The sequence below is a fragment of the Heterodontus francisci genome, chromosome 48 (genome assembly GCF_036365525.1).
Source record: "Heterodontus francisci isolate sHetFra1 chromosome 48, sHetFra1.hap1, whole genome shotgun sequence".
In the NCBI taxonomy this organism is placed as follows: domain Eukaryota; kingdom Metazoa; phylum Chordata; class Chondrichthyes; order Heterodontiformes; family Heterodontidae; genus Heterodontus; species Heterodontus francisci.
The window spans coordinates 5,028,901-5,049,106 of NC_090418.1; the positions used below are offsets into that span (position 1 = coordinate 5,028,901).

Below are 20,206 nucleotides of genomic sequence, written 5' to 3' on the forward strand. Positions count from 1 at the left end.
GCCGCAGGAGATTCCTGCACTGCCTGTCCAGTCCTCTTGCTCTGCCTGGTGGTCACCCATTTGCCTCCTGCCTATGAGGTCTGAGCCTGCGGTGTGTCCACCTCTCTATACGTGCTATCCATGATACTCTCCAACTCGTGGATGCTCCACAGTGTCTCCAGTTGCCGCTCCAGCTCCGAAACCCGGGCTTCCATGAGCTGCAGCTGGACACACTTCCTACACACATATATAAAATAAAAGCAAAATACTGCGGATGCTGGAAATCTGAAATAAAAACAAGAAATGCTGGAACCACTCAGCAGGTCTAGCAGCATCTGTGAAAAGAGAAGCAGAGTTAACATTTCGGGTCAGTGACCCGAAACACAGGACAGTGTTCCGAAGAAGGGTCACTGACCTGAAACGTTAACTCTGCTTCTCTTTTCACAGATGCTGCTAGACCTGCTGAGTGGTTCCAGCATTTCTTGTTTTTACTTCCTACACACATGTTGGTCCCAGGTACAAGAAGTGTTCCCGGCTTCCGACATGGAGCACGAGGAGCACACCACGGCTTTGAGCTCTCCTGCCATAACTTAAACCTTCTGGAAGATTTTCATGTCCAGTAATACCAGTTACTCTGGGGCCCTTCTTCCCTGGTCCTCATCATTACAGAACTCCCTAAAAAAAAAAGCACTACTTACTGTATTTGAAAGAACTTTTAAACTTCTAAACTTTTCTTACCTGAGATACTTACCCAGCTATTTAGAGCTATTCCCTAACAGCAGTGACTCACCAACCAATCACCTTCCAGCTCTCCTGTGACGTCACTGTTGGCTTTTTTCTTTTTTTCATCTTAGCTGCATCTACCCTGTCTATCCCTTTAAGTATTTTGTAGGTTTCAATGAGATCACCTCTCACTCTTCAAAATTCGAGAGAATTCCGGCCAAGTTTCCCCAATCTCTCTTCATAGGGCAGTCCCACCATCCCGGAACAAATCTGGTGAACCTTCGTTGCACTCCCTCTGTGTCAATAATGTCCTTCCTAAGGTAAGGGGACCAAAACTGCACACCGTATTCCAGATGCGGTCTAACCAAGGTTCTATACAATTGAAGCAAGACTTCACTATTCCTGTACACAAATCCTTTTGCGATAAAGGTTACCATACCATTACCTTCTTAATTGCTTGCTGCACCTGCATGTTAGCTTTCAGTGACTTATTGACAAGGACACCCGGGTCCCTTTGTACACCTACGCTTTCTAATCTCTTACCATTTACGAAATACTCTGCACATCTATTCCTCCTACCAAAGTGGATAACCTCACATTTTCCACATTATATTCCATCTGCCACGTTCTTACCCATCATTAAGTCTGCCCAAATCCCTTTGAAGCCAGTTTGCACCTTCCTCACGACGCACATTCCCACCTAGTTTTGTGTCATCCGCGAATTTGGAAATACTGCATTTGGTCCCCACATCCAGATCATTGATATATATTGTGAACAGCCGGGACCGAAACACTGATCCCTGCGGTACTCCATTGGACATAGGCTGCCAACACGAGAATAACCCATTTATTCCTACTCTCTACTTTCTGCCTTTTAACCAATCCTTAATCCATGCCAGTATATTACCTCCTATCCCAGGTGCTTTAATTTTGCTAACCAACCTCCTGTGGGGGACTTTATCAAAAGCCTTCTGAAAATCCAAGTATATCACGTCCACTGACTCCCTTTATCAATTCTGTTAGTAACATCCTCAAAAAATCTCCCAACAGGTTCGTCAAACATGATTTCCCATTCATAAATCCATGCTGACTATGCCCAATCAGATCATTATTATCCAAGTGTCCATTTATCACATCCTTTAGAATAGATTCTAGCATTCTCCCAATGACTGTAAGGCTAACAGGTCTGTAATTCCCTGTTTTCCTCTCCCTTTTTAAACAGTGGGGTGACATTTGCTACCTTCCAATCTGTAGGAACTGCTCCAGAATCTATAGAATTTTGGAAGATGATCACTTGGATTTCTAATTCTGGGAGATTTCTTGTATCTTCCTCAGTGAAGACAGACACAAAGTAATTATTTAGCTTCTCTCCCATTTCTCTATTCCAAATTATAAATTCTCCTGACTTTCCCTGTAATGGACCCACGTTTGTCTTATCCAAATGTTTCCTTTTTACGTACCTATAGAAGCTTTTACAGTCCATTTTTACGTTTTTTGTTAGCTTGCATTCAGTTTCTTCGTCCTCCTTTCCTGTGTTCTAAAATCCTCCCAATCCTCAGGTTTACTACTATTTCTGGCAACTTTACAGGTCTTTTCTTTTAATCTTTACAATCCTTAACTTCCTTTGTTATCCACGGTTGGCTGGCTTTACTTTTTGGGGTTTTTGTGCCTTGAAGGAATGTATAGTTGCCGTAAACTATGTAATATTTCTTTAAAGATTATCCATTGCCTATGTACTGTCATACCTTTTAATGTATTTTCCCAATCCACCTCAGCCGAAATGCCCCTCATACCTTCATAATTTCCTTTGTTCAAATTTAGCACCCTGGCTTCAGATTGAACTACCTCACTTTCAAACATTATGCAAAATTCTATCATATTATGGTCACTCATCCCTAAAGGTTCTTTTACAACAAGATTATTAATTATCCCTTTCTCATTACATAATACTAGATCTAAAATAGCCTGTACTCTAGTCTGTTCCTCAATATACTGCTCTAGAAAACCATCCCTAACATATTCCATATACTCGTCCTCCACTGCATTAGTACTCATGAGGTTTACCCAGTCTATATGCAAAAATAAGTCACCCGTGTATTACCCATTCTACATGCTTCTCTAATCTCCTGATTAATGCCGTGGCCCTCACTACCACTACTGTTTGGTGGCCTATAAACAACTCCGACCAATGTTTGCTGCCCCTTGCTGTTTCCTAGCTCCACCCAAACAGATTCCACATTTTGTTCTTCTGATCTGAGATCCTCCCTTACTAATGTACTGATCCCATCCCTTATTATCAGTGCAACAGCACCTCCTTTTCCTTTTTGCCTGTCTTTCCTAAATGTCAAATATCCTTGTTCCCAGTCTTAGTCACCCCATGGCCACGTTTCTGTTATGGTAATTAGATCGTACCTATTTACCTCTATTTGGGCCTTTAAATCATCTACCTTGTTGCGAATGCTGCATGCATTCAGGTAGAGTACCCTTAACCTTGTCGTCTTGACATTCTGCATTCCAAGTCTAGTTGATGCTCGCCTTTATTTCGCCTACCTTCGAATGTCACTTGCTACTTTTCTACCTCCAGTTACCAGCTTTACCTCCTTCCAATTTGAGCTACCCCTCAGGTTCCCATCCCCCATACAAACTAGTTTAAACCCTCCCCAACAGCACTAGCAAATTTCCCTGCGAGGATGTTAGTTCCGGTTCTGTTAAGGTGTCGCCTGCCCATCTTGTACTGGTTCCACTTGCCCCAGAACCGATCCCAATGCCTCAGAAATCTGATGTCCTCTCTCCTACCTTCCCAAATTATAATAATTTTTATTGTTTAATCGTAAACAAAAATAGAAAATGACACTCTGGTACAATTATCTCCTGCCCTGTAATCCTGCTTCATCTGAAGGCTTCACTTCGTGTTGAGTCCAAATATGCTTATCCACAGGAGATAATTTTTTTAATTAAGGTACTGAGTAAAAGAGGTAGAAAAGGGGCACTGTGTTGCCAGTGACCTTTTGTGTATCACTTCACATTTTGACCTTTGCTCTTTAACCTTTGCACTGTTTCCAGAGCTAAATTTAAATCCAAGGAATCCAGCGGCTGAACTTACGGTGATCAATGCCAGGAATATTAGAGAAGAGTGGCAGTTGCCAGCGCTGCAGTATTGCTTTGCCACCAGGTAGCACAATCTTCCTGCTTCGTGCCAACTAGCCCGAGTTAACGTAAGCAAAATAACAGCAATGAAGAAAATAATGGCACTAAAAAGTGACAAACCCCCAGGACCAAATGGTTTCCATCTCAGGGTTTAAAGGAAGTAGGTGAGAACATTGCAGATGCCCTAACAATAATCTTCCAAATTTCTCTCGATTCTGGAACCATTCATTTAGATTGGAAACTTTACATGTCACTCAGCTATTTAAGAAAGTTGAGAGAGGGAAACAAGGGAATTGTAGACCATTTAGCCTAACATCTGTTGTTAGGAAATTACTAGAGTCTATAATTAAAAGATAGGGTGACTGAACATCTGATCAGCGAGAGCTAGCATGGATTTGTAAAGGATTGGTCATGCTTGATGAATCTGATTTAATTTTTTTAGGAGGTGACTAAAGTAGTGGTCAAGGGAATGTCTATGGATGTTATTTATAATGGACTTCCAGAAGGAATTTTATCAAGTCCCTTATAAGGGACTGTTAGCTAAAGTTGAAGTTCATGGAATTGAAAGCAAATTATTGATCTGGTTAGGAAATTGGCTGAGTCATAGGAGACAGAGTAGGGATAATGGACAGGTACTGTAATTGTCAGAATGTGACTAGTGGTGGCCCACAAGGATCTGTATCGGGGCCTCAACTGTTCATATTTACTAGATAATGGAGTAGAAAGCCACCTATCCAAATTTGTCGTGCTGCAAAAATAGTAGCATTGTAAGATTGAAGCGTAACATTATGAAGAGATATTGATAGATTCAGTGAATGGGTAAAACTGGCAAATGATTTCGGTGTAGGCATATGTGAAGTCATCCACTTAGGATCTAAAAAGGATAGAGCAGAGTACTCTTCAAATGGTGAAAATCTAGGAACAGTGGAGGTTTAAAGAGAGTCCATTAAAATGTCTTGACAGTTATAGAATATAATCAAAAAGGCTAATGGAATTCTGCCCTTTAAATCTATAGGGATACAATACAAGGGGTAGAAGCCATGCTTCAGCTATACAAAGCCCTGCTTAGACCACACTGGGGGTGTTGTCAGCCATTCTGAGCACTGCACCTTAGGAAGGATATATTAGCCTTGGAGGAAGTGAGCGTAAACTTACCAGAATGAAGCCTTGACGCCAAGGAATAAATTACATGGAGAAATTGCACAAACTAGGGTGTATGTCCTGGAATTTAGAAGGTTGATTTGATTGAAGTTTTCAAGAATTTAAGGGGAACAGATAGGGTAGATAGAGATAAACTATTGCCACTGCTTGGGGAGTCTAGGACTAGAGGGCCCAGCCTAAAAATTAGAGCCAAACCTTTCAGGAGTGAAATTAGGAAACAGTCCGACATGCAAAGGGTGGTAGAAGTTTGGAATTCTCTTCCACAAATGGCAATTGATGCTCGATCAGTTGTTAAATTTAAAACTGACATTTATAGATTCTTGTTCACCAAAGGTGTTAAGGGATATGGGGCAATGGCATGTATATGAAGTTAGGTTGCAGATCAGCCATGATCTCATTGAATGGCAGGACAGGCTTCGGGGGCTGAATGACCTCCACCTGTTCCTGTGTTCTTTGTGTGTACACTTTGGACTTTCCTAATAACTGACAAGGGGGATCACCTTGTGTATTGTACAGCAAGGCAAAAAGATCAAGTTACATAGTTCATTAACACAACAAAAAAAACTCATGAACATTAATGCTGTGAAGGACGAGTTTCTGGAGTAGGTTAGGGGATGGTTTTCTAGAGCAGTATGCTGAGGAACCGACTAGAGAAAAGGCTATTTTAGATCTAAAGGGAGTCAGTGGATGTGGTATACTTGGATTTTCAGAAGGCTTTTGATAAAGTCCCCTGCAGGAGGTTGGGATTGGTTAAAAGGCAGAAGGCTGCGTTTTCTGACAACGCAGCCACTAGGTGGTGCAGTACTTACACATGCACAGATTCATTATTGTGATTCGTTTATATGACTGACCAGGGCTGATTTCACCGGAACGCAGCTACTAGCTCCCGCCCCACAGGCCTTTCCCCCCTCCTCCCTACTGGCTGCTTCCCCCCCTTCAAGCGTTCACTTGAGACCTTGCTGTCTCCCCCACTTCCCTGGCCGATTGTTCCCCACTCGCGCCACTCTGTCCTCCAGTCATTCATTCGCTCCCCAACCCCCGCCCCACCACCCCTCCAGCGCTAGCTCTAGGCTGCGCTGCTTCCCTCCTCTCAGCAACTCGCTGCCACGTTTGATCAGCTACCATGAGCCGCCCGAAGAAGCAAGGCGGGCTGCATGGAGTGACATAGGAGCAAGTGGCCGAGAGGAGGGAAGCAGTGCGGCCTAGAGTTAGCGGCTGGAGGGGGTGTGGGGAAGCGGGGAGCGAAAGGCCGGAGAGGGGGGGGGGTGCCGCAAAGCGAGAAACAATCGGCCGGTGGTGGGGGGAGAGCAGCAAGGTCTGGAGCGAGCGGCTGAGGGGAGCAAGCATCGAGGCCTGGATTGAGTTGCTGAGGGAGGAGAGCTCCAGCCTCAAAGTCTCCCATTCAGCCGCTTCCTCCAGCTGAGTGGGGTATGGATGCCTGATGACGCTTTAGCGTGCATGCGCGAGGATGGACCAGGTGTGGATACGCAATGACGTCACCCCGCGCATGCGCTACTTAGTCCTGGCCAGATGTAGCTGTGCACGTGCGCAGCTTGGCGCACTCTGATGACGTCTGCGGGCGGCTGCATTGTCAGGAATCACTTTGAAGGCAGAAGCAGAGAGTAGGAATAAACGGGTCATTCTTGCGTTGGCAAGCTGTGACTAGTGGGGTACTGCAGGGATCAGTGCTTGGGCCCCAGCTGTTCACAATATATATCAATGATTTGGATGTGAGGACTAAATGTAGTATTTCCAAGTTCGAGGATTACACAAAACTAGGTGTGGAAGATGCAAAGCGGCTTCAAGGGGATTTGGACAGAATTAGTGAATGGACAAGAATGTGGCAGATGGAATATAATGTGGAAAAATGTGAGGTTATCCACTTTGGTAGGAGGAACAGATGTGCAGAGTATTTCTTAAATGGTAAGAGATTAGAAAGTGTACAAAGGGACCTGGGTGTCCTTGTCAATAAGTCACTGAAAGCTGACATGCAGGTGCAGCAAGCAATTAAGAAGGCTGATGGTATGTTAACTTTTATCACAAGAGGATTTGAGTACAGGAGTAGTGAAGTCTTGCTTCAATTGTATAGAACCTTGGTTAGACCGCATCAAGAGTACTGTGCAGTTTTGATCCCCTCACCTTCGGAAGGATATTATTGCCATAGAGGGAGTGCAACGAAGGTTCACCAGACTTGTTCCTGGGATGGCAGGACTGTCCTATGAAGAGAGATTGGGGAAACTGGGCCTGTAGAGTTTCGAAGAATGAGAGGTGATCTCATTGAAACCTACAAAATGCTTAAAGGGAGAGACAGGGTAGATTGCAGCTAAGAGGTTTCCCCTGGTTGGGGAATCTAGAACCAGGGGACATAATTTCAAAGTAAGGGGGAAGCCACTGAGGACAGAGAAGAGGAGAAATTTCTTTACTCTGAGGGTTGTGAATCTTTGGAATTCTCTACCCCAGAGGGCTGTGGAAGCTCAGTCACTGAGTATGTTTAAAGCAAAGATTGACAGATTTCTAAGTTAACATACAGATCAGCCATGATCTAATTGAATGTCTCGAAGGGCTGCATGACCTACTCCTGTTCCTATGTAACATGTAGAATGGAGTTATGGGGTAGGGGGGCGGGGCGGTCGCGCAGGTGCCGGATGGATGAGGCACAATAGATGGAATAGTGTTTCTCAACTAAACCTGTGATCTTTGAGGGACATTTTATTTCACAGTGATTAACATCAGCAACCGACACATTTCTATCACACTTCATTAGTCTCTCCTTCTCTCAGCCAATGTGAGATTCAAAGCCCTGTGCAGCACTTGACACACTGCAGTGAGTTAATCTCCGGCAGCTGTCTACCATGCTGTTTCCATGAAGTTAGTGTTGAGAAGTGGCAGCATTTCCGATGTATTGAAAAGAGAGAGATTTTCCCCTTTGCAGTGCTGAGGGCCCCTTTCTCTCTTTGCTTAAAAACATCCCCCATTTTTGTCCCATAGTTCTTGAGATGCTGTCTTTTGTTTGGATAGGCCACTTCAGACATAGTGATGGACAGAAAATGCCCCTCTGGTCCATCCCGCCTGGCCCACACAACTGTAATGCCAATATTTACGGTCCTCTCCTCCCTAAAGTTATGTGATCTCCCAGGAGAGGTGAAAAACCAAATAACCCAGGCTAGTTAGGGGGTCACAAATCTGGAACATTCCTCTCCCACCCCTTTGGGCAATCAAAACTCATCCAGGAGGCCACTTTGGCCCTGATGAAGGATATGCAATACCTGTTATACAAGGTGATCTCCACCCCAGCCAGAAACAGACCCTGCTCTCACCAAGTATCTGCTTTTCATCTGTAGAATCCAAACAGTGAGTGTTGGCAGGTTAATTGACCATTGACAGGAGTGGAATGGGGGGGCAGGATCTGTCAGAGCCATATCTGATCCTGCCCTAACTCAACATCCCCCCACACATGCAGTTTCCAGCAGGATTCACTGCGTAACAGTCTGGTGCAGGAAACCTGGATGATTTTAATCCCTCCTTCACAGCCTAGGGTCAATGAGACCCATTGAAACAGCTCAACTGCTGCCCCAGCTGAAATCATCTCACTCGGCAGTGACAGAATCAAACCGGAATCTTCTGGTCTGAAAAGACTAGAATTTTCTCCTTTGTGTGAACTCTCATATAATTCTAAAATCTTTCCAAGCAATTACTTGGGTGGGGACAGAATCTCAACATTTGTGATACTTCCCGATGTACAGTTTTACCTCAATGAGAAGAACCACTTGTGAAATTATATGAAATTCTCTCGGTTTCACTCAGCATAAATGTTCTCCAGATATTGAAGTTTGAAACATGTGTGCTGTGAAACCTTAGATATTCTTACTAAGTTGCACATACTAATAGATTTGTAATTGGACCCTGTTTAATTGTTGGTGCAGGAAGGAATTGTCAGAGCTACGATCTGGAGATCTGTGTGACATCATTGGCCTTGTTACCTTTGTCGGTAGACAGGAGCGTATCCGCAACAAAGGTATGTACAGTAACTCTCCCAGCACCTGTCACCCTCTGTACCTCACTGCCAGTGGCGTGCAAGCCTCCGTACCTCACTGCCAGGCCCCTGTCACACCCTACGCGTCACCCTCCCAGGCACCTGTCACGCCCTGCTCCTCCCTCCCAGGCACCTGTCACCCCCTGCTCCTCCCTCCCGGGCACCTGTCACCCCCTGCTCTGCACCTCCCTCCCAGGGCACCTGTCACCCCCTGCTCCTCACCTGCCAGGCACCTGTCACCCCCTGCTCCTCACCTCCCAATAATCTGTCACCCCCTGCACTTCACTCCGAGGCACCTGTCACCCCCTGCACTTCACTCCCAGGCACCTGTCACCCCCTGCTCCTCACCTCCCAGGCACCTGTCACCCCCCTGCTCCTCACCTCCCAGGCACCTGTCACCCCCCTGCTCCTCACCTGCCAGGCACCTGTCACCCCCTGCTCCTCACCTGCCAGGCACCTGTCACCCCCTGCTCCTCACCTCCCAATAATCTGTCACCCCTTGCACTTCACTCCCAGGCACCTGTCACCTCCTGCTCATCCCTCCCAGGCACCTGTCACCCCCTGCTCATCCCTCCCAGGCACCTGTCACCCCCTGCTCCTCACCTCCCAGGCACCTATCACCCCCTGCAGCTCCCTCCCAGGCACCTGTCACCCCCTGCTCCTCCCTCCCAGGCACCTGTCACCCCCCTGCTCCGCACCTCCCTCCCAGGCACCTGTCACCCCCCTGCTCCTCCCTCCCAGGCACCTGTCACCCCCCTGCTCCACACCTCCCTCCCAGGCACCTGTCACCCCCTGCTCCTCCCTCCCAGGCACCTGTCACCCCCTGCACATCACCCCCTGCTCCTCCCTCCCAGGCATCTTTCATCCCCTGCTCCTCCCTCCCAGGCACCTGTCACACCCTGCTCCTCCCTCCCAGGCACCTGTCACCCCCCTGCTCCTCACCTGCCAGGCACCTGTCACCCCCTGCTCCTCACCTGCCAGGCACCTGTCACCCCCTGCTCCTCACCTCCCAATAATCTGTCACCCCTTGCACTTCACTCCCAGGCACCTGTCACCCCCTGCTCATCCCTCCCAGGCACCTGTCACCCCCTGCTCCTCACCTCCCAGGCACCTGTCACCCCCTGCAGCTCCCTCCCAGGCACCTGTCACCCCCTGCTCCTCCCTCCCAGGCACCTGTCACCCCCCTGCTCCTCACCTGCCAGGCACCTGTCACCCCCTGCTCCTCACCTGCCAGGCACCTGTCACCCCCTGCTCCTCACCTCCCAATAATCTGTCACCCCTTGCACTTCACTCCCAGGCACCTGTCACCCCCTGCTCATCCCTCCCAGGCACCTGTCACCCCCTGCTCCTCACCTCCCAGGCACCTGTCACCCCCTGCTCCTCCCTCCCAGGCACCTGTCACCCCCCTGCTCCGCACCTCCCTCCCAGGCACCTGTCACCCCCCTGCTCCTCCCTCCCAGGCACCTGTCACCCCCCTGCTCCACACCTCCCTCCCAGGCACCTGTCACCCCCTGCTCCTCCCTCCCAGGCACCTGTCACCCCCTGCACGTCACCCCCTGCTCCTCCCTCCCAGGCATCTTTCATCCCCTGCTCCTCCCTCCCAGGCACCTGTCACACCCTGCTCCTCCCTCCCAGGCACCTGTCACCACCTGCTCCTCCCTCCCAGACACCTGTCACTCCCCTGCTCCACACCTCCCTCCCAGGCACCTGTCACCCCCTGCTCCTCCCTCCCAGGCACCTGTCACCCCCTGCACGTCACCCCCTGCTCCTCCCTCCCAGGCATCTTTCATCCCCTGCTCCTCCCTCCCAGGCACCTGTCACCCCCTGCACGTCACCCCCTGCTCCTCCCTCCCAGGCACCTGTCACCACCTGCTCCTCCCTCCCAGTCACCTGTCACCCCCTGCACCTCACTTCCAGGCACCTGTCACTCCCCTGCTCCGCACCTGTCACTCCCAGGCACCTGTCACTCCCCTGCTCCGCACCTCCCTCCCATGCACCTGTCACCCCCTGCTCCTCCCTCCCAGGCACCTGTCACCCCCTGCTGCTCCCTCCCAGGCACCTGGCACCCCCTGCACGTCACCCCCTGCTCCTCCCTCCCAGGCACCTGTCACCCCCTGCTCCTCACCTCCCAGGCACCTGTCACCCCCTGCTCCTCACCTCCCAGGCACCTGTCACCCCCTGCTCCTCACCTCCCAGGCACCTGTCACCCCCTGCTCCTCACCTCCCAGGCACCTGTCACCCCCTGCTCCTCACCTCCCAGGCACCTGTCACCCCCTGCTCCTCACCTCCCAATAATCTGTCACCCCCTGCACTTCACTCCCAGGCACCTGTCACCCCCCTGCCCCTCACCTCCCAGGCACCTGTCACCCCCCTACTCCTCACCTCCCAGGCACCTGTCACCCCCTGCTCCTCACCTGCCAGGCACCTGTCACCCCCTGCTCCTCACCTCCCAATAATCTGTCACCCCCTGCACTTCACTCCCAGGCACCTGTCACCCCCTGCACCTTACTCCCAGGCACCTGTCACCCCCTGCTCCTCCCTCCCAGGCACCTGTCACCCCCCTGCTCCTCTCTCCCAGGCACCTGTCACCCCCCTGCTCCACACCTCACTCCCAGGCACCTGTCACCCCCTGCTCCTCACTCCCAGGCACCTGTCACTCCCAGGTACCTGTCACTTATCTGCTCCGCACCTCCCTCCCAGGCACCTGTCACCCCTCTGCTCCGCTCCTCCCTCCCAGGCACCTGTCACCCCCCTGCTCCTCCCTCCCAGGCACCTTTCACACCCTGCTCCTCCCTCCCAGGCACCTTTCACACCCTGCTCCTCCCTCCCAGGCACCTGTCACCCCCTGCTCCTCCCTCCCAGGCACCTTTCACACCCTGCTCCTCCCTCCCAGGCACCTGTCACCCCCTGCTCCTCCCTCCCAGGCACCTTTCACACCCTGCTCCTCCCTCCCAGGCACCTTTCACACCCTGCTCCTCCCTCCCAGGCACCTGTCACCCCCTGCTCCTCCCTCCCAGGCACCTTTCACACCCTGCTCCTCCCTCCCAGGCACCTGTCACACCCGCTCCTCCCTCCCAGGCACCTTTCACACCCTGCTCCTCCCTCCCAGACACCTGTCACCCCCTGCTCCTCCCTCCCAGGCACCTGTCACCCCCTGCTCCTCCCTCCCAGGCATCTTTCACCCCCTGCTCCTCCCTTCCAGGCATCTTTCACCCCCTGCTCTTCCCTCCCAGGCACCTGTCACCCCCCTGCTCCGCACCTGTCACTCCCAGGCACCTGTCACTCCCCTGCTCCGCTCCTCCCTCCCAGGCACCTGTCACCCCCTGCTCTTCCCTCCCAGGCACCTGTCACCCCCCTGCTCCGCACCTGTCACTCCCAGGCACCTGTCACTCCCCTGCTCCGCTCCTCACTCCCAGGCATCTGTCACTCCCCTGCTCCGCACCTGTCACTCCCAGGCACCTGTCACTCCCCTGCTCCGCTCCTCCCTCCCAGGCACCTGTCACCCCCTGCTCCTCCCTCCCAGGCACCTGTCACCCCCTGCTCCTCCCTCCCAGGCACCTGTCACCACCTGCTCCTCCCTCCCAGACACCTGTCACTCCCCTGCTCCACACCTCCCTCCCAGTCACCTGTCACCCCCTGCACCTCACTTCCAGGCACCTGTCACTCCCCTGCTCCGCACCTGTCACTCCCAGGCACCTGTCACTCCCCTGCTCCGCATCTCCCTCCCAGGCACCTGTCACCCCCTGCTCCTCCCTCCCAGGCACCTGTCACCCCCTGCACCTCCCTCCCAGGCACCTGTCACCCCCTGCTGCTCCCTCCCAGGCACCTGGCACCCCCTGCTCCTCCCTCCCAGGCACCTTTCACCCCCTGCTCCTCCCTCCCAGGCACCTTTCACACCCTGCTCCTCCCTCCCAGGCACCTGTCACCCCCTGCTCCTCACCTACCAGGCACCTGTCACCCCCTGCTCCTCACCTCCCAATAATCTGTCACCCCCTGCACTTCACTCCCAGGCACCTGTCACCCCCTGCACTTTACTCCCAGGCACCTGTCACCCCCCTGCACCTCCCTCCCAGGCACCTGTCACCCCCTGCTCCTCCCTCCCAGGCACCTGTCACCTCCTGCTCCTCCCTCCCAGGCACCTGTCACCCCCTGCTCCTCCCTCCCAGTCACCTGTCACCCCCTGCACCTCACTCCCAGGCACCTGTCACCACCTGCTCATCCCTCCCAGACACCTGTCACTCCCCTGCTCCACACCTCCCTCCCAGTCACCTGTCACCCCCTGCACCTCACTCCCAGGCACCTGTCACTCCCCTGCTCCGCACCTGTCACTCCCAGGCACCTGTCACTCCCCTGCTCCGCACCTCCCTCCCAGGCACCTTTCACCCCCTGCTCCGCCCTCCCAGGCACCTGTCACCCCCTGCTCCTCCCTCCCAGGCACCTGTCACCCCCTACTGCTCCCTCCCAGGCACCTGGCACCCCCTGCACGTCACCCCCTGCTCCTCCCTCCCAGGCACCTGTCACCCCCCTGCTCCACACCTCCCTCCCAGGCACCTGTCACCCCCTGCACCTCCCTCCCAGGCACCTGTCTCCCCCTGCTCCTCCCTCCCAGGCACCTGTCACCCCCTGCTCCTCCCTCCCAGGCACCTGTCACCCCCTGCTCCTCCCTCCCAGGCACCTGTCACCCCCTGCTCCTCCCTCCCAGGCACCTGTCACCCCCTGCTCCTCCCTCCCAGGCACCTGTCACCCCCTGCTCCTCCCTCCCAGGCACCTGTCACCCCCTGCTCCTCCCTCCCAGGCACCTGTCACCCCCTGCTCCTCCCTCCCAGGCACCTGTCACCCCCTGCTCCTCCCTCCCAGGCACCTGTCACCCCCTGCTCCTCCCTCCCAGGCACCTGTCACCCCCTACTGCTCCCTCCCAGGCACCTGGCACCCCCTGCACGTCTCCCCCTGCTCCTCCCTCCCAGGCACCTGTCACCCCCTGCTCCTCCCTCCCAGGCACCTGTCACCCCCTGCTCCTCCCTCCCAGGCACCTGTCACCACCTGCTCCTCCCTCCCAGGCACCTGTCACTCCCTGCTGCTCCCTCCCAGGCACCTGTCACCCCCTGCTCCTCCCTCCCAGGCACCTGTCACCACCTGCTCCTCCCTCCCAGGCACCTGTCACCCCCTGCTCCTCCCTCCCAGGCACCTGTCACCCCCTGCTCCTCCCTCCCAGGCACCTGTCACCCCCTGCTCCTCCCTCCCAGGCACCTTTCACACCCTGCTCCTCCCTCCCAGGCACCTGTCACCCCCTGCACTTCACTCCCAGGCACCTGTCACCCCCTGCTCCGCCCTCCCAGGCACCTCATTCCCAAACTTTTAAAAGGAAATTTGATAAATACTTGGAGAGGAAATATTTGCAGTGCACTGGGGAAAGACCAGTGGAGAGAGACGATTGATCCCCTACTATGCCGTAAGATTCCGTGATTCTGCTCAAATAAATGGTCTTCCTTTCTAACTGATTCCACCAGCCTACGCTGTTTGATTAGATTTAGATTAGAGATACAGCACTGAAGCAGGCCCTTCGGCCCACCGAGTCTGTGCCGAACGTCAACCACCCATTTATACTAATCCTATACTAATCCCATATTCCTACCACATCCCCACCTGTCCCTCTATTTCCCTACCACCTACCTATACTAGTGACAATTTATAATGGCCAATTTACCTATCAACCTGCAAGTCTTTGGCATGTGGGAGGAAACCGGAGCACCCGGAGAAAACCCACGCAGACACAGGGAGAACTTGCAAACTCCACACAGGCAGTACCCGGAATCGAACCCGGGTCCCTGGAGCTGCGAGGCTGCGGTGCTAACCACTGCGCCACTGTGCCGCCAAGTTCACTGTGCGAACTTTCTTGCATTAAGAAAGTTCACTTCAGCTTCTCTTCTCTTCCATGTCAATTTCATTTTTGCAGAGCGCTCTGAGGAATTCCTGGTCTACCGCTGGGTGCACCTGATTGATGGGACGGCATCCGAACCTTTTGTCCTGAAGCTTTTCTCAACCTCCCAGCCTGAGATCCAGGCACAGTTATCCCCATGCAGCATGGCGGATAATACCGGTAAGAGTTTTCACATCTTTGCATTGTTTGCAATCTTTGTTGAAAGTCTTGGTCCCATAATTTATTCTGTTGCTTGACATGGTACTAGGAAGGAAGGAGAATTTGCATTTCTATAGTGCCTTTCAGGACTTCAGGATGCCCAAAAATGCTTTACAACCATGGAAGTACTTTTGAAATGTAGTCACCGGTGTAATGTTGGAAACGTGGCAGCCAATTTGTCCACAGCAAGATCCTACAAACAGCAGTTTAATAATGACCACTGAGCCATAGCTACTACCTACTAAGCCATGCAGATCAGGTTTCACTCCACCCCCATTTTTTCAGTGTTAGCTACTCGATGGTGGGTCTCCTATCTTCACTGGACACTCTCACCTGCATGCAATCCGATAACAGTCACTGCCTTAGTTCAAACTTGCTAACTGGGAACAAATTGGCAAATGGCAATGGCTAATATTTAAAGAACTAATACATAGTTAACAACAAAAATACATTCCTTTAATGCATGAAAACTCAGCAAGGAAAATGTTCCAACAGTGGCTAATGAAAGGATTGTATTAGATCAAAGGAAGAGGCGTATAAAGTTGCCAAAAAAATGGTAAGCCCAAGGATTGGGAGCATTTTAGAATTCTGCAAAGGAGGACCAAGAAAAAGATTAAGAAGGGGAAAATAGAATGAGAGTAAACTAACGAAAAATATAAAAATGGTCTGTAAAAGCTTCTATAGGTATGTAAAAAGCGTTACGACGAGGATGGAGGAGTGCACTGTCTTTCTCTAGTTCCACTTCTCCACGGGTCACAGCATATGTTTAAATGTTTTACCCAGTTACCGATACTGCCAATTATGTACTTTATTCTAGTTTCAGAATAAAAGTCCGCCAACCAGGTTTCTTTACTAAACAACAAAATTATTAATTTATTATAAAACAAGACTCATTCAATAACGATGCAAAGCTTATTAACGCACAGGTTGAAATATGAAAGTATAAATATATTCCCATCTAAATAACCCAAACACGCACGCACACACTGGTTAAAGGAAAAATAAAGAAGCTTTATCTGCAGAGATCTACTTTACAAAAAACAAAATAATACTTTGGCCAAGTACTTGTTAATTCTTGAAGAAAAAGAATAAGTTCCAGCTGGTCTGGCGTGTGGATACACATAAATAGGTGTCGCTAGACAGATGCAGTTGTCACTGGGATCTTTTCAGAAGCAGTTCGTTCAGGAGACGCCAAGAGAAAGTCTTCCAGAAGCTGCTCAGGAGAAATGCTGTATCGGTTTTCCAGTTCTCACACTGGATTCTCAGGATTTCTCAAAGAGGTGGAACAGGATGAGCTGGTAGCCTCTCTCTCTGAGCAGGCTTACACCCCAACTGAACTCCAAACAAATAGTTCAAAAATGAAACCAGCTCTTCACCATAAATCTAGACACGTCATTTGTCTGTAAACAACTCCAATAGTCAGAAAGGCTCCTGCTGTTAACTTAGCTTAAGACATGTGACTTCCAGTCAGTGTTTTTAAACAAAGTCCCAAGTGTCCTTCCAGTGACCCTTTTTTAAAAAAAAAGTTCAGCATCTCCTCAAATATTTCCACAGTCTTTAGAACACAAGTCCTCAAAAAATATTAAAAATGAAAACACCTTCATAACAAAAGGAAAAAATTAGCAAAAACAAATGTGGGTCCATTACAAGCGGAGTCAGGAGAATTTATAATGGGGAATAAGGAAATGGCAGAGAAACTAAATCAGTACTTTTGTGACTGCCTTTACAGAGGAAAATACTAAAAAACCTCCCAGAAATAATGGAGAATTAAGGGACTAATGTAAACAAGGAATTGCAAGATAATAGTTTTTAAAAAAAGTACTAGAGAAATTAAAGGGACTTAAAGTAGATCATCCCCAGAGTGTTGAAAGAGGTGGCTGTAGAGATAGTAGATGCATTGGTGGCCATCTTTCAAAATTCTATAGACCCTGGAACGGTTCCTGCAGATTGGAAGGTGGCAATTGTAACCCCACTATTTCAGAAAGGAGGGAGAGAGTAAATAGGGAACTATAGACCTGTTAGTCTAACATCAGTCGTAGGGAAGATGCTAGAATCTATAATAAAGGATGTGATAACAGGACACTTAGAAAATAATGATAGGATTGAACGGAGACAAATTGGATTTATGAAAGGGAAATCATGTTTAACAAACCTGGTGGAGTTTTTTGAGGATGTAACTAGCAGAATGGATCAGGGGGAGCTGGTGGATATGGTATATTTACATTTTCAGAAAGCTTTTGATAAGATCCCACACAAGAGGTTAGTAAACAAAATTAGAGCACATGGGAATGGGGGGAATAAACTGGCATGGATTGAGAACTGGTTAACGGACAGAAAACAGAGAGTAGGAATAAGTGGGTCATTTTCAGGTTGGCAGGCTGTGATGAGTGGGGTACAGCGAGGATCGGTACTTGGGCCCCAGCTGTTCACAATATATGTCAATGATTTGGATGTGGGGACCAAATGTACTATTTCCAAGTTTGCAGATGACACAAAACTCGGTGGGAATGTGAGGTGTGAGGAAGATGCAAAGACGCTTCAAGGGGATTTGGAGAAGCTAAGCGAGTGTGCAAAAATTTGACGGAGGGAAAACAATATGGAGAAATGTGATGTCACCCACTTTGGTAGGAAAAACAGAAATAGAGTATTCCTTAAATGGTGAGAGGCTGGGAAGTGTTGAACTTCATCGGGACTTGGGTGTCCTTGTTCATGAGTCACTGAAAGCGAACATGCAGGTGCAGCAAGCGGTTAAGAAGGCAAATGGCCTTTATTACAAGAAGATTTGACTAAAGATGTCTTACTGCAATTATATAGAGCCTTGGTGAGACCGCACCTGGAGTATTGTGTGCAGTTTTGGTCTTCTTACCTAAGGAAAGATATACTTGCCATAGAGGGAGTGCAACGAAGGTTCACCAAACTAATTCCTGGGATGGAGGGATTGTCCTATGAGAAAAGATTAAATAGACTGGGCCTTTATTCTCTAGTGTTCAGAAGAATGAGAGGTGATGTCATTGAGGCATACAAAATTCTTACAGAGCTCGACAGGGTAGATGCAGGAAGGATGTTTCCCCTGGCTGGGTAGTCTAGAACCAGGGAACACAGCCTCAGAATAAGGGGTAGGCCATTTAGGACTGAGATGAGGAGGAATTTCTTCACTCGGGATGATGAATCTTTGGAATTCTCTACTGCAGAGGGCTGTGGAGGCTCAGTCGTCGAGTATGTTCAAGACTGAGATCAATAGATTTCTACATATTAAAAACATCAAGGGATACGGGTATAGTGCAGGAAAATGGTGTTGAAGTAGATCAGCCATGATCTCATTGAATGGCGGAGTGGGCTCGAAGGGCTGAATGGCCTACTCCTGCTCCTATTTCTTATGTTCTTAGACCAATCCTGGGAACTTTCCAGTAACTGTCCTGTTAATTTTAACTAGGTGTCTGAAAGTGTTTATGTAAACCACCATAATGCATCAAATTGAAAGTAATATACATGGATGGTCTTTGTCAATTCCGATTGTCTCGTCACCGTACTTTGAAGTGTAATAACTGTTATTGTATAAGCTAATGCAGCAGTAACTGCTGTAAAATGAACAGCTGTGTGGCTCAAGGGAGGAATATTGGGAGAACCTGGTCTTTTTTTGTATATAACCATGGACTCCTTAACTTCCAGAAAGGCAGATGGGGCCTCGGTTTACCACGATGTGAAAGCGAGCCTTTGTAGCCTTCAAAGTACAAGCAAGTGTTAAATATGACTCCATCCTATCTACAGATTATTCTATTGTCCGCTACATGCTATGACATATATTAGCAAACAGCACAGTATCTAACATGCTGTCAGCAGTGTCACAGGAGATTAGTTAGTATGGTATAAATGTCTTGGGCCTGGCACTTGTCTGTCACACTTCAGACGTCACTGCCCACCACGTAACATTTTGTTACGGATGCAGAGCCATTTTAAAGAGAAGGAAAGCCGAGTGGAAGCCTGAAATTTTCAGTAGTTAGAAATGCCTTCTGATTGACTCCTGCAGATTACAGGTGGCTAAAGTGACTGGGATTTGCCTGTTTAAACCACTTCCCCACAAGGAATACTTGAACAGCATCTTTAAAGAGACAGGCCAGCTTGTCAGTTGCACATCGCCACCCTGCTCCAGACACAAACAATCCAGGAGCATCACCATGGGAGCTCCTCAACTTCATAGTAAATATGATACAAAGCTAAATAAAGCAATTCCGAAAAAATAAAAACACGTGCTCTAAAGTGTTTTCCTTTTTTTCATTTAAGTGACCTTTCTTGTGTGTACGAATGTCAGGGTGGAATGCAAAGTGATCGATCCCTGTGGACAGACAACATTCCCTTACCTGCTCACCACTGAGTACAGCCAGGTATATGTCAATGGTACGTACACAGGTGAGAGGACTGCTAGGTGGGCACTGTGATGTATATGGTGTTGAGAAACAACAAGGCACAAGTTGAGACTGCGCAAAGGAGAGGCCCTGCTCTCAAGTGATTCATCATGGCTGGAGAGGTGGGGGTGGCATCGTGCCTGATTTGAATAGAGGATGCGAAACTGAATGTGAAGGAGGTGGAAGAAACTACAAAATGTCAACAATCAATAGATTTTTGTTGGGTAAACGTATTAAGGGTTATGAACCAAAGTGTGTTGATGGAGTTAAGATACAGATCAGCCATGATGTAATTGAATGGCAGAACAGGCTGGAGGGGCTGAATGGACGACTCCTGTTCCTGTGTCACTCTCTTGATGTAGGTTTATTCAGTGAGTAGCTGTACCAGAGAAGGTGGTTGAATCTGGATTAATTAACACCTTTAAAAGGAAGCCTGATCAGGATAGGTGAGAAGATGACACTTTTTTTCAGGGGAGGGGTTTGAGTTGTGGATTGACAGGTGGAGTGGGAAGGCCCCATAACAGAATTATTCACAAACTGCTAATGAAGGACGCCTGATACTCTGCAATATCTTTTTTCCTTTAAGATTCTTTCCCTCTTCCCCAGGAGTTGCAAACTTGTCTC

At 49.7% G+C, this 20,206-nt stretch overlaps 1 protein-coding gene across 2 annotated transcripts in view; it reads left to right on the forward strand.

The window, feature by feature from the left end:
- LOC137357594 (RPA-related protein RADX-like) overlaps nt 1-20,206 on the forward strand; it is a 45,045-nt gene that overhangs the window by 10,913 nt on the left and 13,926 nt on the right. For both annotated transcript variants that reach the window (XM_068024040.1, XM_068024041.1), the window contains exons 4-7: nt 3,766-3,874; nt 8,934-9,025; nt 14,997-15,140; nt 19,461-19,574. In XM_068024040.1, coding sequence (XP_067880141.1) covers nt 3,766-3,874; nt 8,934-9,025; nt 14,997-15,140; nt 19,461-19,574 — 459 coding nt within the window. The remainder of the gene's footprint in view (nt 1-3,765; nt 3,875-8,933; nt 9,026-14,996; nt 15,141-19,460; nt 19,575-20,206) is intronic.